Source organism: Mugil cephalus, chromosome 7 (genome assembly GCF_022458985.1).
Source record: "Mugil cephalus isolate CIBA_MC_2020 chromosome 7, CIBA_Mcephalus_1.1, whole genome shotgun sequence".
Classification (NCBI taxonomy): Eukaryota; Metazoa; Chordata; class Actinopteri; order Mugiliformes; family Mugilidae; genus Mugil; species Mugil cephalus.
In genome coordinates, this window is record NC_061776.1 from 17,065,016 (window position 1) to 17,085,353 (window position 20,338).

Here is a 20,338-nt window from a genome sequence, read left to right on the forward strand (position 1 = left end):
ACATGGACCCAGTACAGCCATATGCTAACTCAAAGGATCCCACCGACACATGATCTCAATAAAACTGAACCCTTCCACCAACCGATGCGCCACATATGAAACGTTTCACATGTTCCTTCACGCTGACTGTGCCTCCTGTGCTTGCAGCGACGTTAATCCAGGTGGCTGAACGCATGGACGGCCAGAGTACCGTGGTGCTCTCTCTCCCCAATCGCATATCAGAGGCCATGCATACCATGATGGAGAACATGAACACCATCAACAGCAAGGTCAGAACGCACACCAGTACACCTCTGTAAACATCTGGCCCATGCATACAGACGGGTTTTCATTTACCATGTAAGAAAACAGTGGATGCGATGCTTGTCACAAAACGCTGCAAACACACTTTAACCAATATTCGTCACAAAATTAGGATAGTGCTGATTGTTAACACACTGTAGTACAGGTGACTCTTTGCACCACCAACACTGGTGGAACATAAACTAATCAGGCATAACATTAGCCTCCTAAACTTTTGTGAGTGTCATTGCTATGGGGTGGGGGTGTCTGGTCTGGTCTGGGTCTAGATGGGTAGTACATTTTCCACATGAATGCCAGGTCCAAACGTTGTACAGTAATATGAGGTGTGCTGTTTTTGTTAAGACCATTGCAAACTAAGGTGAGTCTCTCTGTCCTAAAACTGTGAAAATTTCATGAAGAATCCAACACTTGTTATAAAAGCACCTTCTCAGAGGAAATGAATGCGTTAAAGGTGTTAGTGTTAAAGGTGCCAATGAATGTCTATTTAACAAAAAGAATTGTCACATATTATATATATATCTTTAGATAGACTTGAATCTTCATGTATTTGCTATCCCTGCTCAAAGAAAGTATATCAAAGCCAAACTGTCAGAGTTACCTCCATAGAATGGTTTACACTACATTTTAAAAGGCCCCGAAAACCTATTTTCTCAACCTACTTCTTAATATGACTGAGATTGTCCTACATACACAGAAAAAAATCTGCAAACACTGCGATATTTTTTCCACATACAAATTTCTGGCTATGTTTTCTTTTGTCTGCGATCTTCTCATGGGGCGGGGCTCAACAACAGGTAGCGTCATGCTCCTCTTTGTATCAGTCAATCAGGATTTAGCTGCTGAAATAACACATGAAATAACAATTGTGGGAATGTTGTGCTTATTTAGTCTGGTGACTGAATCTGTTCAAAGCACACACACGTAGCTCTGCTTTAGAAGATTAGCTTATTTAGTCATGAATATTTTATGTCAATCATTTGAAAGCAACAAAAAGTAAGTGCGTAAATCAATCCGCAATGTTGCCAGTTAATCTAGACTCAATCCTAAACAACATTTGGGCCCGGATTCAAGGGCTGGATCTCTGCTCACTGTACGACTTTATTGCCTTTGCTTTGTTTAAACAGTTAACACCATCACATTAATGCAATTGTAATGGTCCACATGGCTGATTTCAAATGAAGGGATGTGAGTCATAACAGAGCCAGTAGGCCAAGCCTTTACCTCACTGTTTAATAGTGTTTGGGCAGCAGTTTTATACGATCCTTACAAGCAACTGGCAGCCGTGAAAAACTGACTGAGTTGTTTGGTGAAGGTGGAAAACAGCGTAGATAGCGAGAGGAAAGACAAAGCTTCCTCTGTGCTGGTTCGCTGTTAAAGAGCCTGGCTATCTTGAGGTGAGCCAGACACTGGCATGCTGCCTCTGACCTGGTTCAGGATGGTAACCACACACAGCTTTGGCTTCTGATCTCCACGCCTCGAGTAAAGTGCTGTGTTGATCGCGTAGATGTCAACTGATGCTCTTAGGAGGGAATATCTCCCGTTTGCATAATCTGTTGATCTCAGAAGCCATATGCTATCTTACATGCTTGCTCGATAAAACATACACAACTGCAGCGAATTACACTGACAGACATGACGGGAAGCTTAACACTTTTATGGTTATGTGTGAAGGTTCAAAAGCTTGGGGCTCCTCTAAGCAGACCAGATTGGATGACAGATTGACTGCAGTTTTACTGTATTCTCTAGGCTCCATTTAGAAAAATATGTAAGCCCCATTGGGAAAATTAATACTGCCTGAGTTGTGAATCATTCTGCTAAACCAATACTGACACTGACTCTTGCCGCCTTGCAAATAACCAGTGCCATTTGTTGCTCTTGGTTTTCAGAAGGAAAGATTGTTTTGTAATGATACGCTCAAAAACATGGACATAAGATGATCCAACCAATGTATATTTGTGAACTGTTCCTGTGCTCTATCACCACCAGTATCACCACCATCCTGTATAACTATCCTCAAACTTTTCCTTTTCTTCCTTTCACAGTTGTACCAGGCATGTGGCACCCCCAGAGAGGCAGCGTCCAGCAGCACCGGAGTTGATGAAATCATGAGGAGAGGGAAGATTACAGTGGAGGACAAGTTGGGAGGCATCACGGACACAATGGACCAGCTGGTTAGTATTCACCCAACCAAATCTTTGTTCTTGTAACTCCTTCCTGGTGGCCTAATCTGCCCCACGATGGTTGGTGATGGAAGAACCATCACTCATTATGGGCGATTAAAACGCTTTTGCTGCATATTTCACCTCCGCACGGACAACTACGGCATGAGTAGAGGGGAGTGAACGCTTGGATGATTGCATGAGTCAGATGTCTGAGCACCTCAGATTGGTATTGAGGCAGCAGGAGCTTTTCTTACACTCCTGTTCGAGTGTGACATCATTTTGCGATTTTTGGCGCACATCATGAAAGCTCATGAATGTGCTCTTGTCCACTCTGCCTCAGGTGTCTGATGTAACCATGAAGCTGAGGGACTTGCAGCCGTACTGGGTTTCTCTCCCAACTCTTCTCTGCACGACCAGGGTAGCGAATGGAACAGGGGCCGAGGACAAGTGCTGGAACGGCATGAATCGTGCCAGGTATGAATACAAAGCTATGAAGAAATGGTCAAAATAACAATATTCAATAGTGTTTTACTTCCTTAATGGATGTACGGTGTTATTGATCATTATAGTGTATTAAAGCTTTATTGAATGTGTTAAATATGTGCTTAGCTCATAGTACAGATTTGCTGCCCTCCCGCCTATTTGCTCTGATATGACCAGTAGTTTATGCTGGACAATACTGGCAACTGTTGGTTAAGGTAATGCTGGTGGCATTAAGTCTACTGTGAAGAGCAATGCAAATCTTTCAGTGTGTTAATTGCACCTTATTGTATTAAGTCATTGGACTTATAGGCCTATATGAAATGTATTTCATCAGTGTAGTTTGGGAATGTCGGTTTTGGAGATGTATTTCCAACCAGGCCTAGTTATGCCATGGCTCCCAATGGTGCATAAAGGTTGGTCACCCAGAACAATGAAATCAACCACATGCGTTTGCTCCACTCTTTGTTTTCCTTCCCATTTGTCTTCGTGAATTCTTTTATGTCACACATCTTCAAATGTTTTATTAGAGTCCTGATGTTGAAATTGGTGTAGATGTTCTGGCGCAAAACATTGCAGCAAGTTGAACTGTGCCACCCCCTGTTCCAACTACTGCTTTTGAAAGCGTTGGTTTCAAGTAGCGTCAGCGTCATCCATGTTAGCATTTTACACCAGAAAACATGATGTCATTGGTAACGAATCCCACATTTTAAGTGCTATCCATTTAAACAGCACTTATGTCAGTTGTTTCCTGTTTTGGTCACTTTTCATTTACTGGTCCTTTACTATTTGTGTTTCTAAACTCAAACACATTACTGTCACACTCAGTCTGTTGCCACCATAGCCATTAGCTTGTAAGGAACAAAAAGGTATTCACTGGTTAAAGTACTGTTTATGTGCTCCAGGTACCTGCCTGAGGTGATGGGTGATGGTCTGGCCAGTCAGATCAACAATCCTGAAGTGGAAATTGACATCACCAAACCAGACATGACAATTCGCCAACAAATAATGCAGCTGAAGATCATGACTCACCGCCTCAAGAATGCTCTTCTCGGCCAGGATGTGGACTTTCAGGACACCAGTGAGTAATTTTAACTTTGCAGCCCACAAGTTTTTAAAGTACGTTCACAATAAACTTGGGCTCACTGACTAAGTGGTGATAAAAACATTTCAACATGTTCCAGTTTCAGGATGAATAAACAAGTCTATTTATGCTTAAATGAGGAGGCAGCACTGTTTTTTTTTTTTTTTTAAACATAAGACAATAAATGTAAATGTCAGGGTTAAGAAGAATTAGAGTCCTTTTCTGAATATTGAGTTTGTATTTTTGCACCACCTAATGCACACCTAAAGTACCATGTGCTGAACTTCAGTCTTCATTGTGTTGTGAGATTTCACTCATACCTTGACCTTGTGTCTGTAGGTGATGACGTCAGCGGTTCAGGAAGTGGCATGTGCGCCGATGACGCATGTTTCCGGGGCCCGCGCATTGTTGTCCCCATCACCGACAAACCCTTAGAGTACCCCAGCCTTCCAGAAAACAAGAAGGTGAAAGCCTCAGCAAAGCAGAACCTCCCCTCCAACGCCATTTACCTGCTTTCACTGCTCATTCTGCTGCTCCGGCGATAATTGGTGGCAGGAATCTTCCAACCGGGACTGAGTTTGGGACACGGGGGTTGGGGAGAGTTTGAAAAAAGGGGTGGGGGAGGAGGAGTTGGGGGTTAGTTACTTTGCCAAAACTAAACGAGTCTAAGGAAACAACAATATAAATCACTCGGATGGACTTCCTTTGGTTTTGAATTTAGAACAAAATGGAATTATGAGCATTCATAAATGTTTTTGTTCTGCTCTTGTCTTTTATTTCGTGCTATATTATGACACCATTAGAGCTGGTCTTTTCGCATCTTCTAATATTTTCTTTCTGGTGTTTGGGTTCTCGGAGATTATATCTGCACCTAAGGCATCTGTAAGACTAAATTGCTAACAGTGTGTTGGTGTTGACACTGCAGGGGGAGGGAGAATGGAGCTTTGCAGAGTCGCTGAGGTGTCTTTATTCCACTTGTGCTCGGTAGAATTATTTATTGATTAATAATTGTCAGTACCCAGACTGCTTTAATCACAGTCAGAAACTCCAGCCAGAAAAACAAAACGAAAAAAATAAAGCAATGGAAGTACTGGTGACTTTTAAAGGAGGATAATCTGACCGGCATGACCCACCAGACCTGTTAATGCATTAAGCCTCACAATATCATTACATTTATACGCTCGCTCTTACGGCGAGGATGAGAGCACTCGTCCTCGTCAGCATTTTCCGCCATTTCATCGTGTAAGCTGTAATAATCGCTGCGATCACATTCACACTGACATGGTCATCCAGCGTGGGAGGAACGCGGTGGCGGACCTCCCTCTCTGTTGCTCCGCACCCTGCTGGCAGCGTAGCATCAACTCCGGTTTCTGGTGTGAGCAAAGCACAGGTCTCAGATGACAGCGGTTTCCCGCTATAGAGCTCTGTATGTAGAGATGTAGGAGTTTCGGCGTGCGATAACCCTCACAGCAAAGCCAACTGACAGCTCATGATCCTGGGAACCCGTAGCAGAGCGGACATGTGCAAAAAGAAGCTGCTGTCCTGCTGCACCTTGTTTGTCAGTATTCGTTTCATGTTCACAGCAGAGAGAAAAGTATAATATGCTTGTGAGCTCCTTGGCAAAGGGCGCAGTATTAGTGTCGTCATTTCAGTGTCATATGGGTTTTTGTACAACTGCAACAGTGAACAAGCCCGAGGTGGCCAGACTCAAATCTTAGCAGTATTTGAGACTGGCGACTCTTACGCTGTTGGATTTTCATCATGGGGCACTTTTCGTACGTCCAAGCAGAGCCTTTGTGCCGTAAACGAATACAACTCGAATACAATGTTACACTCGAAACGATGAAATTGGCCATGCATTTTTTTTGTTGTTGTTTTTGCCATAATCAGTTTCCAGCTTCTCAAGACCAACTTTTCCCTCGCAAAAATTTTGCGGGTGTGGAAATTTTGGGGCAGGCTATCGGGCTAACAATGATCGTCTTTGAAAAGTTCTACTATTCAACCGCAGCAGTGTACATATTTTTCATTGCTTCTTTATTGCTTTCTAGCAAAAACTAGCCATTGAGGTACCAAAACTTGATAACGGCCAGACCATCCTATGCTCTTACTCGTATTTCATTTACCATCTGTCATTCTTCTGCAGCTCTTCTATATTAGTGCCTCTTTCTTCCCATCCCAACCGCCGACCACCCACCCTCTACCCCGCTCATCAGTTATAATGACCTTTAAAGCGTTTTTTCCCCCATGCTTCTACATGATGTCAAGGCAATACGACAATGACACGGCGCTTCGTTGCGTGTCAACCTTACTGGGAATGTTGCGGGAGCACAGCGCCAGGTTAGTCCTGATGAGACGCTTGCTAGGGAGAAGTATCTCATTCAACGCGGCTGTGTGCAGGGATGATGGGACGATGCTTGCATGTGTGTTTATGTATAGGTCTCGCGCGCGGATGTGTGTGTTTGATTGACAGAGCTAAACGGGGACGGTCGATGGAGCCCTTATGAATCTTGTTCGGAAAGGCACGAGAAATGAAATCTATTAAAATGTATTGAACTAACATTTTATGACAGAATGCTATTAAGCTGACAGCAATGGGAGATTAATATAGCTCATTTTTCAAAAATAGTACCTTCGAGCGACTACTGTAATAACTCACAGTCTGTATTTGTGCTCTCTTTACTGTCATAATCGCATATGACAGTGAGATGAAATGCGGAGGCGTTTTTTTTTCTTTTTTTTTTAAATACAACCTCGCTTCAGTTGGACAATCCACTATAATACATGTCATGAAAAGTAATCTAAATGCACCTTTATTGGTTGATTATACTGTAAATCCATTTAATTTTTGGGGTTATGTTAAGGTTTGAGTACTGCGATAATTGGTTAGTTACTGTTGTCATATGTGCTTCATGACAGGTTATTTTGATGGTACCTTCTTTTTTTTTTTCTCTTTTTTTAATATGCTTTATTAATGAATGATCTGTAGATGTGTGTGTGTGTGTGTCCGTCTTTCTGTTAGTCCCTGGTTAGGAAATCTGCCTGTGACTGCCTTTGACACTTTGAGGTCAATTCTGAGACTTAAAGAGAAAGATGTAACTTATTCCCACGCGGACGAAAATTTTAACTAAATTACCAAGCGAACCGCCTAGGTCCTCATTTTGTAACCTTTTAGGAAAATCGGAAAACCTACATACGGATGTGAAAGTACACAAGCAGCCCTGCAAAGAATAAGAAATGACTCTAGCTGTGATGGTGACATTCCAGTTCAAAGATGACCTTTGACTTCAGACTCACAACTTCGGTTTCAGTGACTGCCTCGCGACGTCATCGGCTGAAATTTGCACAACCCCAGCCCCTGCCCTCCTTCCTCCTTCACTTTTTGATCTCATTAGTTTGTTGTTCAAAATCCCCCCCCCGCCCGCTCCCTTTTATAAAACCTGCACTTTTATGAGGCCACGAATGGCGTTCTCTGCACAAAGACATCACAAGATGGTCGGTCGATACGCGAGTCAACACCTTCCAGAAACGACTATTGATTGGGGATGTGTGTATGCAGATAGATATGGCCCAGCGAGACGTCTCCTGTTTGACCACGGTGGAACAGTGTAAACATAAAGCGCGGCGAGCGTGAGAGGAGGCAGGAGAAAGGCGCGTCTGGAGTGCCGATCTCAAAATCGGCGCCCCGGCCCCCGATCCCGCCTCCGTCCACCGCCGCAGGTGGAAAAACGCAACGCTGATTATCCAGCCGTTTAAAAAAAAAAAAATAAACGCTTTATTTTACACTGAATTGACAATGGGAGACGTTTCTGAAAGGTGCCAATTCATGAGGAGAAAAAGTACTTTTGTTTTCCTCGTTTTAATTTACTTTGGTTTTGTTGTTATCGCAAATGTACGGAGAGTTTGTTTCTTCTAGTGGAGTGCCAGAAAGAGGTTGAAAAACATCGAGAATTGTCTCATTTGCTGTTGTACCTGAAATCTTGTGTCAATTATATACATTGTAAGATTTTCAACATCCCTGTGTCTTGTTTCTTTATGGTGGTGGGTGTGTTTGTGTGAATATTTTCTTAAAAAGTCATAGACAGACAATCAGGGTGACTGCATATTGGTTCCTTAAGAAAAGAAAAAATGTCCTCTTCAGATTGACCGTACCATCTGCCTGGATTGTTTCCTCGGAGCGGAGTGGAGCACTCTGCCACTTGAAAAGAGCAAATGCACTCCAGTGATGATGTCAGCGGGTGACAGCTGCTGTTTAGCGTTGCCACACAGGAAAAGCTGCCACATGTTTAGAGCACACTAAGTGCTTTGTCTTGTCTCCGTGTGTGGACAGTGAAACAATCAGCCCCCTCAGGGCGTCTTTAACCAGGTGTATTTGACCATGATCCTGTGGGAGACTGAAAAACTGCCTGCCCTTCACATACAGCTATGTTTTAACGTGTTTCAGATATTTAGGAGGATTTAGTGTAGCTCTGCAATGGGCCTTCAGGTCATGCAGCAATATTTACAGGGTTAATTTCATACATTTTCATTTCAATAAACAGATTACTCTCTGCCGCCAAATGAGAAAAACAAAATGGTTGTTCAGTCTACGGCCCGCTGATGAACGTGTATGTACATATAAACTGTATGTATTCTATGAACATTGATCAGTCACAACAGTATGACCAGTGAAGTGAAAAACATTGACCATCATGTAACAATACAATATTCTGCTGGGAAATGTTTGGATCTGGTATTTGTGTGAATGTAACTAAGACATGCACCACCCTCCTACACCAGACCAGGTACACCCACCCCATAGCAGTGACACTTGGGGATGGCAGTAGGATGTAGCCTGAAAAAAAGCACAAGGTGTTGCACCTGGCCTCCAAATTCACCTGATCCCAAATGGATTAAGTATCTGTGAGATGTACTGCAACAAGCCTGATCCTCAGAGGCCCCTCCCCTCAAACCATAAGACCCAAAGGCCCCCACTAACACAATTCTGTTGCCAGACACAACAGGACACCCTCAGAAGGCCAATATTCATTCTCTGATGAGTCATAACTGTTTTGGAGGTACAAGGGAAACCTACACAAGGTTGATAATGTTATGCCTGATCAGTACACATATTGGAAATCATTGTATTTACAGTATTCTTATGAGATTAATATCATGTCATAATACCGCTGTATCTAAAAAACTGAATATATTTGGAAACATTGAAACTTGAGTTTCCAAAGGGCAAAACTTTGTTTTGTTGGATGTACATTTGCGGCTCATAGCTGACTTTACAACACGAGATTGGACCACACTCTTGCAGGTTTTCAAGTCATGTGATCTTTAGTCACACTGTCTACCACATCTGGTTTGAAACTCTCAACAGACAGAATGAAAAAGAAAAAGAAAGCAAAAGAAAGAAGAAAAGAAAAGCCAGACTCCTGGAATTGTGTCCATTTATTCTGAACTTATCGGTTACTCTAGATGCTCCAGCACAGTCCAGTCACATGTCACTGCTGCATACTGTCACACTGCTCCAACGATGGCTGCGTGACTTCAAAATGTATGTCCAGTCTTGCAAAGCTTTTTTGTTTCATTAGATTCAAGCTTCCAAAACATTTTGTGTGTGTATGTGTGTGTGTGTGTGTGTTTCAAATCATGGCATGAACCGGGGAGTCACATGTGGCGCCCAGTTAATGACACGTGATCCACCTAGCAGTTATCTGTCCACCAAACACAGAAGCCAGAGGTAAAATAACAAATGATTGATCGTGTCACACAGTCGACACTACTGGGATTTCTAGGAAGTTCAAAAACACACACGTGGGTGTCACCAGAGGGAACAAAACTGAGATCTTTCGGATTGCACCTTTCAGGGCATTTCCCTCTGTCTTTAAATGACAGATCAAGTGAGAATATTTAATATCATAATTGGTACGTTCAGGTGTGGTACCTTTAATCCTGCTGAAATTATTAGTCATCATTCAGCACTCCTCTTCCCTCTGGTGTTTACACGCATAGGCAGACACATTCCCATTCCCAGCTATCGATTGTGTGAAGCTTTCTTACCCACTCTCTTACTCACAGGACATACACATACACCCACTTTGTTCTCAGCCTTTTTTTGGCTCTCAGCCTGCCCTTTGGTTCACAGCACTTTTATGAGTGACTGCTTCACAACCTTAACCTTACATGGTCTCTGTATTTGAAATATCAGCTCAATGGGGCAAAACACTTGTCGATAAAATCTCCTCAACTCGGTGCGCCCCCCTTAGCCCTCGGGCTCCGTCGCGACCAATCAGGCCAGGACTGCGCGCGTAACATCTCACGAGAACGGTTAATTAGTCGAAACTTTTTTTTCTTCAGACATGTAAATAAAGGGTAATGATGGGCTGCACATAATTTTGAATACGCGCTCACTTCTGTATGCGAGCAACTCACCGAGTAGCTGATTTTATTCAAAGAGACGTAACGCCTGCGGTAGTTGAGAAAATTGGTTTTCTGTTTTATTTTCTCCCTGGCAGCGGACCACGGTAAACATACTAAATGTTTTAACGGGGCAAGTTTCTTGAAAACCATGAAAGTTTAAAGCATTTTCAGAATTTCACTGAACATAAAGAAATAATATCGATAAGATTGTGTCAGATAGGTCTCACTACTGTGTTGGAGATACACCAAGCAGCCATAACATTATGACCACCTTCCTAATACAGTGTGTGTTTCCCTTGTGCCGATTTAGAGGCCAGGAGGACGCCTTGTGCTGCTTTTCATGCGTTTTAAGGTGTGCCTAAATTGTTTTTGTGCGTGTGTCTGTGTCAGCCCGCTGGGGGATGGCTGCTGCCATCAAGGAGTATCATTGCTACAGAGTGGGGATACCCAGTGTGGTCTACGTAGGTGGTACATGTCAAAGTCTCCACATGAGGGTCAAAAGTTCCTCAGCAGAATGTACCATTTTCACAAGGTGGTCAGTGTTATTTACTTCTCTCAGTGGTCGTAATGTTATGTCTGATCGATGTGTTTACTGACATCAGCATGTCAACCGTGGAGTATCATATCTTGTAATACCACTTTGTAACACAAGATGGGATAATGAATCAATGAGGCCTCCAATCTACCCTGGGTCCAATACACAGACAGCATAGCCCTCAAAAGTGAAAAGCAAAACAAGTAGAGCTCCCCCTTGTGACTGACTGCAGTATAGGTTATAAGCTCCAGCCCCTGCATGTTAGAGGATCGAACTTGGGTCAAATTAAAACACAAAAAGTTATTTATTTTTTTCAGGGATGTCTACATCGTTTTAAGTAATTAATACAATTATTTGTAACACTGCCTTTTAGTTAGTTATTTGACGCTATAGAAAGAGGGTGACATCATGATGACTGCAAGTCTTCGGACCAAAATCGCAAGATGGCCGTCCATCCCTGGGAAAATAGCTTCAGTTTGGCCAACGCAAAGAAGTGGTGAGACCTTGTCCATAGCGCATTATAAGGGGAAGGAGTAGTGCTGCTCTTAGAGTCTATACAGTAAACAGTCAGTGCGTTTACATGCACGTGAAAAAAATAAATAAATATTGCCTTACGCGGACTATAACAGGAGAACTTAAGTGCATGAAAACACGTTACACCGACTGAAATCGGAGTTCTCCTTATCTGATTAAAACACCTAGATAATGCGATTTTAATTGGTTTTCTCCGCCATGTATACGCTTGATCGGACTATAATCGGATAACGCGTGTGCGCATGCTCTGCAACCGCAGCACTGGCGTGTGACCCCGGAACAAAAACATCCAAGAAAGCCGGTCGCAGAAGAAGACGGTCAACAGAACCGGTAGAGGAAGAGGTAGAAGAGGGGGTCTAAGCTGCTCCTCTAGCTACTTACAATTTCCATGGCTTCAGGTGAGGTCTTCCACAAACCGAGCTCATTTAGTTTAACCAGCAGATCATCATTCAGGCTGGTTGTTGGATTATTTCTTGTACCTCAGAACTGAAAAGTAACATGATCACACCATTTAGGATCTGGCACAGCAGCTAATTTTACACGTTCTCACAACTTGCAGATTGTACACCTAACATTCTTTACTCTGGTTTAAAGAAATGCCTTATTTTTTTTTTTTTGGATGGGTTGAGTACTTGAGCATTTTTCATCTGCTATCTTATTGTGTCATCTGCTTTATGCCATCTCTTTGGACACATTACAGAAAATATGTAGACTTTCTTACTAAAAAAGCTAAAAATGCATGAAGAGAGCCTCTGTAATCCCCGACGTCAATGTCAAATCCAGAGGCTCAGCCAAAGAAATCAAGAGGCAGCCTGTTCTCCATCTTGTTTTCACGGCATGACCTAAAATGTGTGCTGTGGTATTTTGCCTTTTGCCTAATTAGACATCAGTTCTCACCTTCTTTCTCTCTTTGATCTGCCTTAACCAAAGTCTCCCGCAGCGTCTCTTTTTCTCTCTCTCAGTCCCTCTGATATGCAGCCATCTGAGCTGTTATATAATTTGTACATCCATACTTACGTTTGAGATCAAGGCCTCCACCTCATTGCTTCTGTCAGATGACTGGCTATGAGTTAGGTGGAACTGCAGAGAGATCGTACGGTACGAATGCACATACTGCCACCAAGTGGAAGAAGGGTTTCATTACATTTAGAGAATAAAGCAGACTTTTTTTTAAATGCCTGTTAGCGTCTGATCGATCCAGGCCTCTGTAATTTCAAATACCTCTGGGGAACAATGCACAGATCCAAGTGAGCAGAATGATGTCCAGCTGTTGACAAGAAAGAGAGGTCTCGGTTTAAAGAGAATGACAATAAGATCCAGGCAGCTCTAGTAGCAGTGAAGAGATTCAAAAACTGGTCCAGCATGTAAGTAATATTAATATATTTGTTACTCGTCCTGTACTGGACAGTACAATATGAACATCACATGGTTTTATCTGTTTGGTAGTACTGTGCAGGTTTTTATGAAACTAAAATAATAATAAAAAATATATATATGAAAAACTTAAGCAAGACAAGTTTTCAGAAAACTGAAAATAAGAATATAATAATAAAAAAATTCAATATTGTGTTAAATTAACTAATAGAAAATGTACTGCCTCTAACAACCTGTCCGTAATATATTCTTACATTTGGTATGTTTTTTCATTAAATTGATGGAGAGAGGAGTTTTAAAAATAAAGGAAGTAATGTAGTGGCATTTTAAAGTCTTTACGTTACATTATGCGAATGTCACAAACTGATAAAAGCATCTGAATTACAACGGACAATTTCAGAATTGTATGCTTTGTGCGTGATGTTGCCAGGATCCAGAATGATAACCGAATCAGCCTTTTAAAAGACTGCAATTTTAATAATCATTTCATTTGAGGAGTCCCATGGGCTGGAGCCTATTCCTACTTTCCACCAGATGGTGTCACTGTAGAGTCAGACTAGCAATAACAACATAACTAACTAACTGTTAAGAAAGGAGTTAGAAGAAGTCTCTGTCAAATTAGGGCTCAACATACTCAGATACTGAATATAAACACACACAGGAAGAAAGATACCACCGGGCAATCGACTGAACATCATGTTAATATCAGCAATTCCTTAAATGCTGTGTTGATGGGCTGTAAATAGTGATCAAAGATGTGGAAAAAACTGAAACCATTCATCAAAAAACAAACAAACAAAAAACAAAACTTGGTCATACATGTCTTTGTTAAATTATGCCCCAATTCAAAGATAATTCAACAAATAAAAAACCTCCTGGTACTGCATACTACTCCAAGTGACGAAATAATGATGACCCAATAAACCATTATTTACTTTGCACATTAAAAATACATTAATATTGATTACACGGCTTAAGAGTTTCCATGAGGTCATCAGTGTTAACTAAGTGGATAAAAGCCCCAATCCACTGTGCAGATGTTAAGACACGCAGCAGGAGAAGTTTTCAAGAGTCGATATGTTTTTAAGCTCAGCAAGCAAATTTAAGCAAATCTCTTTGAACTAGTTTTTGCCAATGCTCAGCTTTCCCTGAGTTGTATCCCGCCATTGAAGCACAGACGACACAGGCAGATGTGTTTCACTTGTGCAAATCAATGTGAAACCCCTTGTTCCCCTCTTATATAATTCAGCTGTAGCTCAAGTTTCTAGCAGAACTTTTTTTTTTTTTTTGTCACTGAGTAGAGCTGTGATACCGGGACGCATGCCATCCGAACTAATTGGATTGTCATTCTAAGCAAAGACAAGTCTTCTCAAATCTAGGGAGCGTGTATCGTCAGGGCCACGAGAAGTGACCACACCGTCAGAAGATCAATACATCAGGATCTGTTGATGGAGAGATTTCACCACAGATGTAGAATTTGCCAAATAAAGAATGCAAGTCAAAAAGAAGGCTGTCTAAGAGTGATCTCAGAGGACGAGGAGCATCTCTATTCTGCTTCTCAGATTGCTTGGGGTGGGTTGATAGATACAAGCATTCCACAGTGGGTGCCTGGAAAAAAAAAATGAGTCAAGTTACAGTTGTGTGGCAGCAACAGACAGGAGTACGTACGAAGACAAAGAGAAAACGATATCACAGTGTATCAAACCCACAGAGGAACACTGCTGGGAATATTCATGTCTGGGAGTGCATTGCTGCTCTGGATTTGAACAAGATCAGCTCTGCCCTGACCAATAAGAAGTGGACATGTTACGTCATACACCGTACGCCCTTGGAACTTTGGAACTTTGTGGGGAAGGATTCATACCATTAGAATAATGAGCCAGATCAGACCTCAAATCTTCGCAAAAGAACGACTGGTGGAGAGACCGTGGACTCACCCACCACCACCGTCATCTGGCCTCAACCCCACTGAATATTTATTGGGCCCCTTGAAGCCTGAGAAGAAAAAATAACAATTCCTGACTCCACAAGAAGCTCGTTGGAACATTATCAGATCGGGATGGGACATCATAAACTTACACAATGGATAATACAACAAACGTTGAAAATACAGTGGTTTCAGCCTTTTCTTCAGTGTATGCCAGGGTCACGTTTCATTTCTAGGAGTTTCTAAAAGCTTCCCAAAATAATGATTTTTTTCAGTTTGAAAGTTTCACATCTTCAAATTAACACATATTCCATCACGACCAGGAATAACATTATGACCACCTTCCTAATATTGTGTAGGTCTCCTTTGTTCCCATAAAGGTCTTCTGAGGGTGTCCTGCGGTGTCTAGGTGTTGTTAATGGGGGTCTTTGGGTTCTATGGGTTGTGGATCGTCCCACAAATACTTGATGAATTTGGAATCTAGTGAATTTGGAGGCCAGGTCAACACATTTTTTTACATGTCTAAGTAACATCCACAGGAATGCTAGACCAAACTTTCCCAGTATAACATTGCATTCTCAAGACGGTCAATGTTATTTACTTCTCCTGTCAATGGTTATAATGTTGTGGCTGACCAGTCAGAAGCACCGGGGCTATTATGTTTGTTGTAACACTTTGACATGAGCAGTATTTTTCCTCCCAGGCCTTTTCTTGTAAGGGAGTATTTTTATAATAAAATTCTCTGCATATTTCTTCCACCACTTTCTCAGAGCCTTCTACCAGCCTCCTCACTCCCTCCACCAGTGTGCAGTGGCACATGCTGGGGACCAGGTGGCGCTGTGGCCTCACCGTCCGCCTCGGCACAGCAGTAAATCAAAATGCTCTGTGTCACCGCAGGATGTGTTCTCAGTGCTGGGAAAAGGCAGTGTGCTACCAATGGGCATGCCTTCCTCATGCTGTGCACATGGGGGGAAAAAAAAGAGAAAAAATGCAAATATATAATTAACACAAATGCTACAGTGTCAACACAGTTTTCCAGCAGCTTGGAACTGTTCCAGATGACACCTCATGAATCCTGCTGACATTTGAGCAACCCACGGGACTTTAGCCGTCTCCTATGACCTGAAACGATTCATAATAATCTCTGATTACTGGAGCTCTCTGAGTTGTTATGTTGAACCTGGAGTTTATCTGAACTCGGTCACAAAGGGAAGCCTGTCTTTTGAGACTTGTGTAACATTAAAATAGAAGGTCCTGAGCTTAGGCGAAAAGGAGACACATTTTTATTTTAGTTACACATTATTACACAATATTTGTGAGAAGCAGAGGCAAAGCATGATGTAGAAGTGTCTGGACTGGTTAATTGGTAGACCTGAATAAAAGGTTACTTAACGCTTTTCATGGTCTCAGAGCATGTGAATTTCAGTTTCCCTCTCCTTGGCACTTTACCGGGAATTAGATATCCATTGTGCTATCTTTGCGCTGTCAACGCTCTGATTGTAGTCATTCACTGGGGTATTACTGATATTCTGTCGTGTGCCAGGAAATGATGGAAACCTGATGTGATTCAGTGTTTGTGGTCTTAGCGGTGATCCTAGACTCTTAGGGGGGCCCCAGGCGAAGACGTACACGTTTGCTGCCCCTCCCCCTCCGGTCCAAACTAGCAAAATCTGACGTAGGTTAATAGAAAGGATTAGATTGGAATTACTGTGGAAGTGGGCAGATATAATCGTGTTTTCATTTTTCGTTAATTGCTGTTTTTTGAGGGGTAACAGCTTCACGGTAATATGGAATTGTCATGAGCGGTTTAAATAGATTAGAGCCGCATGCACGCAGTTCAAAGCATGTATTATTGATCTGGGTTCAGGACGGAGGATAAAAGGTCCTGCGTTCAGTCGTAATGTTTAGCAATAAAAAGGCTTCATTTTTTTTTTTTTTTTGTTGAATGAGCTAAAACAATTACTGCAGCGTTTTTAAGTTCAGCAAGAACTCCAGCGTCCGTCGTTCATGTCATCTGACTCATTCCGCTGGTGTTGTGTTCAATTTTAGATCTGACAAAAGCAATGACTTGGCAGAGATTTGCGGGTCAATCGGCGATGCTGAGGTCAGGTTACTAATTTATTTAGGGCATCCTCCCTCATGCCATGAGGTGACATTGGTTATTTATAGCACAGTTAATGCCGCAGCCAACAGTGATTCCACAGGGCTTCCACAGCCGCCTGGTGAGTTGATTTACATATGAAGGACAACATAGGTGCATGAGTGTGTATGTAAATGTGTGAAGAATAAAAATGCAATTCATTATTCAAACTATCAGAAGAGATCTGGGCCTGGTCATTTGTTGTATACTGGAAAAATGTGTTTTTATTATTTATACACACAAATGAGCACAGGCCTCATTGTACATGAATCGGCCACAACATTAAAACCGCTGATAGGAGAAGTAAATATTGGATCATTGAAGACCAGGCACCGTCACCTCGTAGTAATGACACTCCTTGATGTCTGTAGTCACCCCCAGCAGGTTCCAGCCTGACAGAGACACGCACACAAAAAGGAACAACTCAAAAACCATGACCTAGATCCCAAACTCACCAAGTATCTGATTAGTCACACCTGTTTTGGAGGCACGAGGGAGACCTACGCAATATTAGGAAGGCGGTCATAATGTTACGACGGCGTGTATGTGTGTTGTGTCCTTAAAGGTAGGCCCTATCTGTAAACACCCACCCACACACATATTTACACACACATTTATGCATATCCGACAGGTCATCCATCAAGCCCTCAATGAGCTGAGGATGCAGGGAGTGTGGTCTAAATGAGAAGGCACTGACTGGGAAAACTGCGCTACAGGGGTGGCTTCTGATTGGATAAGGAAATCGAAAAAGAGACGGCCGAGCTGCAGGCATTCGCTTAGCAAGGGCGCAAGCCAAAACCGAGAAGACAACACCACGAGAGCGGCGAAGTAAGGAGCAGTACAGTGAGGGAGATGGAAATTGGACTGTTAATTGCTTTTCTCACTTGCGCTCTGTGCGTCGAACCACATAACGCAAAACACTGATTAAAAATTAGTAATGGTCAGCAAGTCGCCATAGAGTAGTCGTCTATTTTTGGAGTGTGAATTACAGACATCATTGCTACTATCACACACATTTTACGCGCGGCACACCGCGTTGACATTTAAGGTTTGACATATAGGCTTTGTTGCGTTTTAGCATGTGCGCACGTGAATGTGTTTTGTGCGTGGCCCCCGTCACTGAGCCTGCAACAGGCCGATAATGCTCCGAGCATCACCTGGAAGCAAAGATTATTGATCTGATGATGCATGCTGGGAGAAAAGATTGCTTTCAAAGGTCAGTGTTAATATCAAAAGGTCAGCGTGTTAAGTGTATTGTTTGCTTGCATGCCTGTTTGACTGTTGTGTGGATGTGCGCGCGTGTTAAATGAGGTCATTACCTAAATAATAAATGTCCAAGTGCACCGTTGTCCCGCGGCCAAGTATCATTTTACACTTCCACTCGTCCAAGCTAAAAGCTAAGAGTTACGACGTGCATTGATGGCGTGTGCATCTTTTTTTGAAGCCTTTTGTTCTTTTCTGCTCTCAGTGCGTCTACGAGCACGTGATAATTGGAATTGGAATTAATTGGAATTTTGTGACTGCTTTTTGCACCATAATAAAATCACCAACTGGCTGATAAGGAAATCCAAAATCACAACCACAAATTAAGGGGGGGAAAAAAAACAAAAAAACGTAATCACAAAATACAACCCTTTGCTGGCAGAGCATTTAATGAGAAAAGACTATTCAAAATCTCAAAGCAAAACAGAAGTTTAATTAAAATGAATCGTTTTCAGATAAAGAAATTAATTAGAATTAAAGAAACACACACAAACACAAACACACACACACTCTGGCTCCAAAGGCACAATAATCAACACTGTATCTTCACAATATTTGCTTTCTGCCAGCGTTCATAGAAGCTACACTGTATTTAGCGTTCAGTGATTAATTACTGTCTTGAAGCTGAAGTGATTTTCCAATCAAACAACAATAAATACACAAATTTGTGTCAACTTTGAATGTTTTGTTCCAGGTATTGGTGACTGCTTTTCACATGGAGGTTTATAGACTGTGTCTGGAAAGGCGTGATACCTTGGATTAGTGTAACATTTCATTTTTGTAGCGTCACTGAGCCTGTTCAAAACAAAAATTTGAACCAACAAAGGAAAGCGAATGTTTTTTTCATTTGGATGAACCAGCTAGGTGTGGTTTTAGCTTCGCTAGCAATTGTCACAACAGACTATTTCCACAGGCGTTGCTCTGTGACTAACGACCACAAAGCTACATATTTAAACATTTTACGTTAATGAGGATTTAATAACTTACTGCGCAATGTACGTTCCTTATCCCGTCTCACCTGTTCAAACAGCCTTTGGCACAATTTATTTAAAGCTGTAGTGCAGAACTTTTGTCTCCTCCTTCAAGCAGTGAGAGTAATTACACAAACACTTCTCATGCATATGTATGATGTATGCCTACAGTCTACAGTCCTTCATATTTCAAGGCTCTCCAAGGAGGAAAATTCATGAAAATGATAATCTGTGTATGTCCTCGCTGTAATCCTTCCTCTGAACTCAGCGTTTCTTTAGATCGTAGGTGTTCAACAGGGGGTCCGTGACTCCTAGGGGGTCCGCGTAGGTACTGCAGGGGGAGGGGGTCGCAAAATCTTTGGTTGATTGGACATTTTTTGTGTATTTTTTTAATTTTCCCTCTCAAATTTGAATTTCTTTAAAGACACATTAACGTGAATCCAACATATTTTAGTAAAGGAATAAGGAATAGCTTAATATTGAATGCGAGATAATAATAATGTATATTCATAAATAGCACTAGGCCAAGTTTAATATGGAACACATATAGTAGGTGGTGGTCCCTATTTAATCTCCATGAGTTTGGGGGTCCTGGGTCTGAAAAACATTGATGACTCCTGCTTTAGATCTAGAGCAAAGGAAACGTAAGTTCCAGGTGCTGCTGTCTACTCCACCTTAGTCGGTCTCCTTTTCAGCTCGGGCCAAAAAAAAAAAAAAAATCATTACCGGTTGACGTAAAATTCCTTCCTGCTTGAGTGTTAGCAAGGCAGCATGCCCACATAAAACAGTTGTAAATCTCCAGGATATTGCAAAATTCAGAAAGCTTTACTGTATCTGCCAGTGATACGCTTAGTCATCACAGTATCAACCCGTTTGGCAAGGGCCTGGATGTAATGGTTCATTGATATGTAAAAGTCCCACAGCAACGGGTTTAAGGAGTCGTCTGAATAAACAAGTCCGCCGTCGAGTTCATTTCCTTTTATCCACTACGCTCAACCCAACACAAGCGCTGCGGTCTTTTGTATTCAAATGCATCACCGGAGTTTCATTTGTCGCAGAGGTCAAGCTGTGACAGGGGATCAGTGTACGGCGGACGGAGTTGAGATTGATTTGACCCCTGTTTTTCTCTCGACCCCCCCCCCACCAGATGTTTATCCCAT

General features: G+C 42.1%; 1 protein-coding gene across 1 annotated transcript in view; it reads left to right on the forward strand.

Annotated features, from left to right (window-relative positions):
* The window catches only part of gpc1b (glypican 1b), a 65,342-nt gene extending 57,301 nt beyond the window's left edge, over nt 1–8,041 (forward strand). The window contains exons 8-12 of the mRNA XM_047589145.1: nt 148–269; nt 2,346–2,474; nt 2,806–2,939; nt 3,851–4,026; nt 4,369–8,041. Of these exons, the coding sequence (XP_047445101.1) occupies nt 148–269; nt 2,346–2,474; nt 2,806–2,939; nt 3,851–4,026; nt 4,369–4,574 (767 nt within the window). The 3' untranslated portion in view covers nt 4,575–8,041. The remainder of the gene's footprint in view (nt 1–147; nt 270–2,345; nt 2,475–2,805; nt 2,940–3,850; nt 4,027–4,368) is intronic.
* Nucleotides 8,042–20,338: the final 12,297 nt, after the last annotated feature.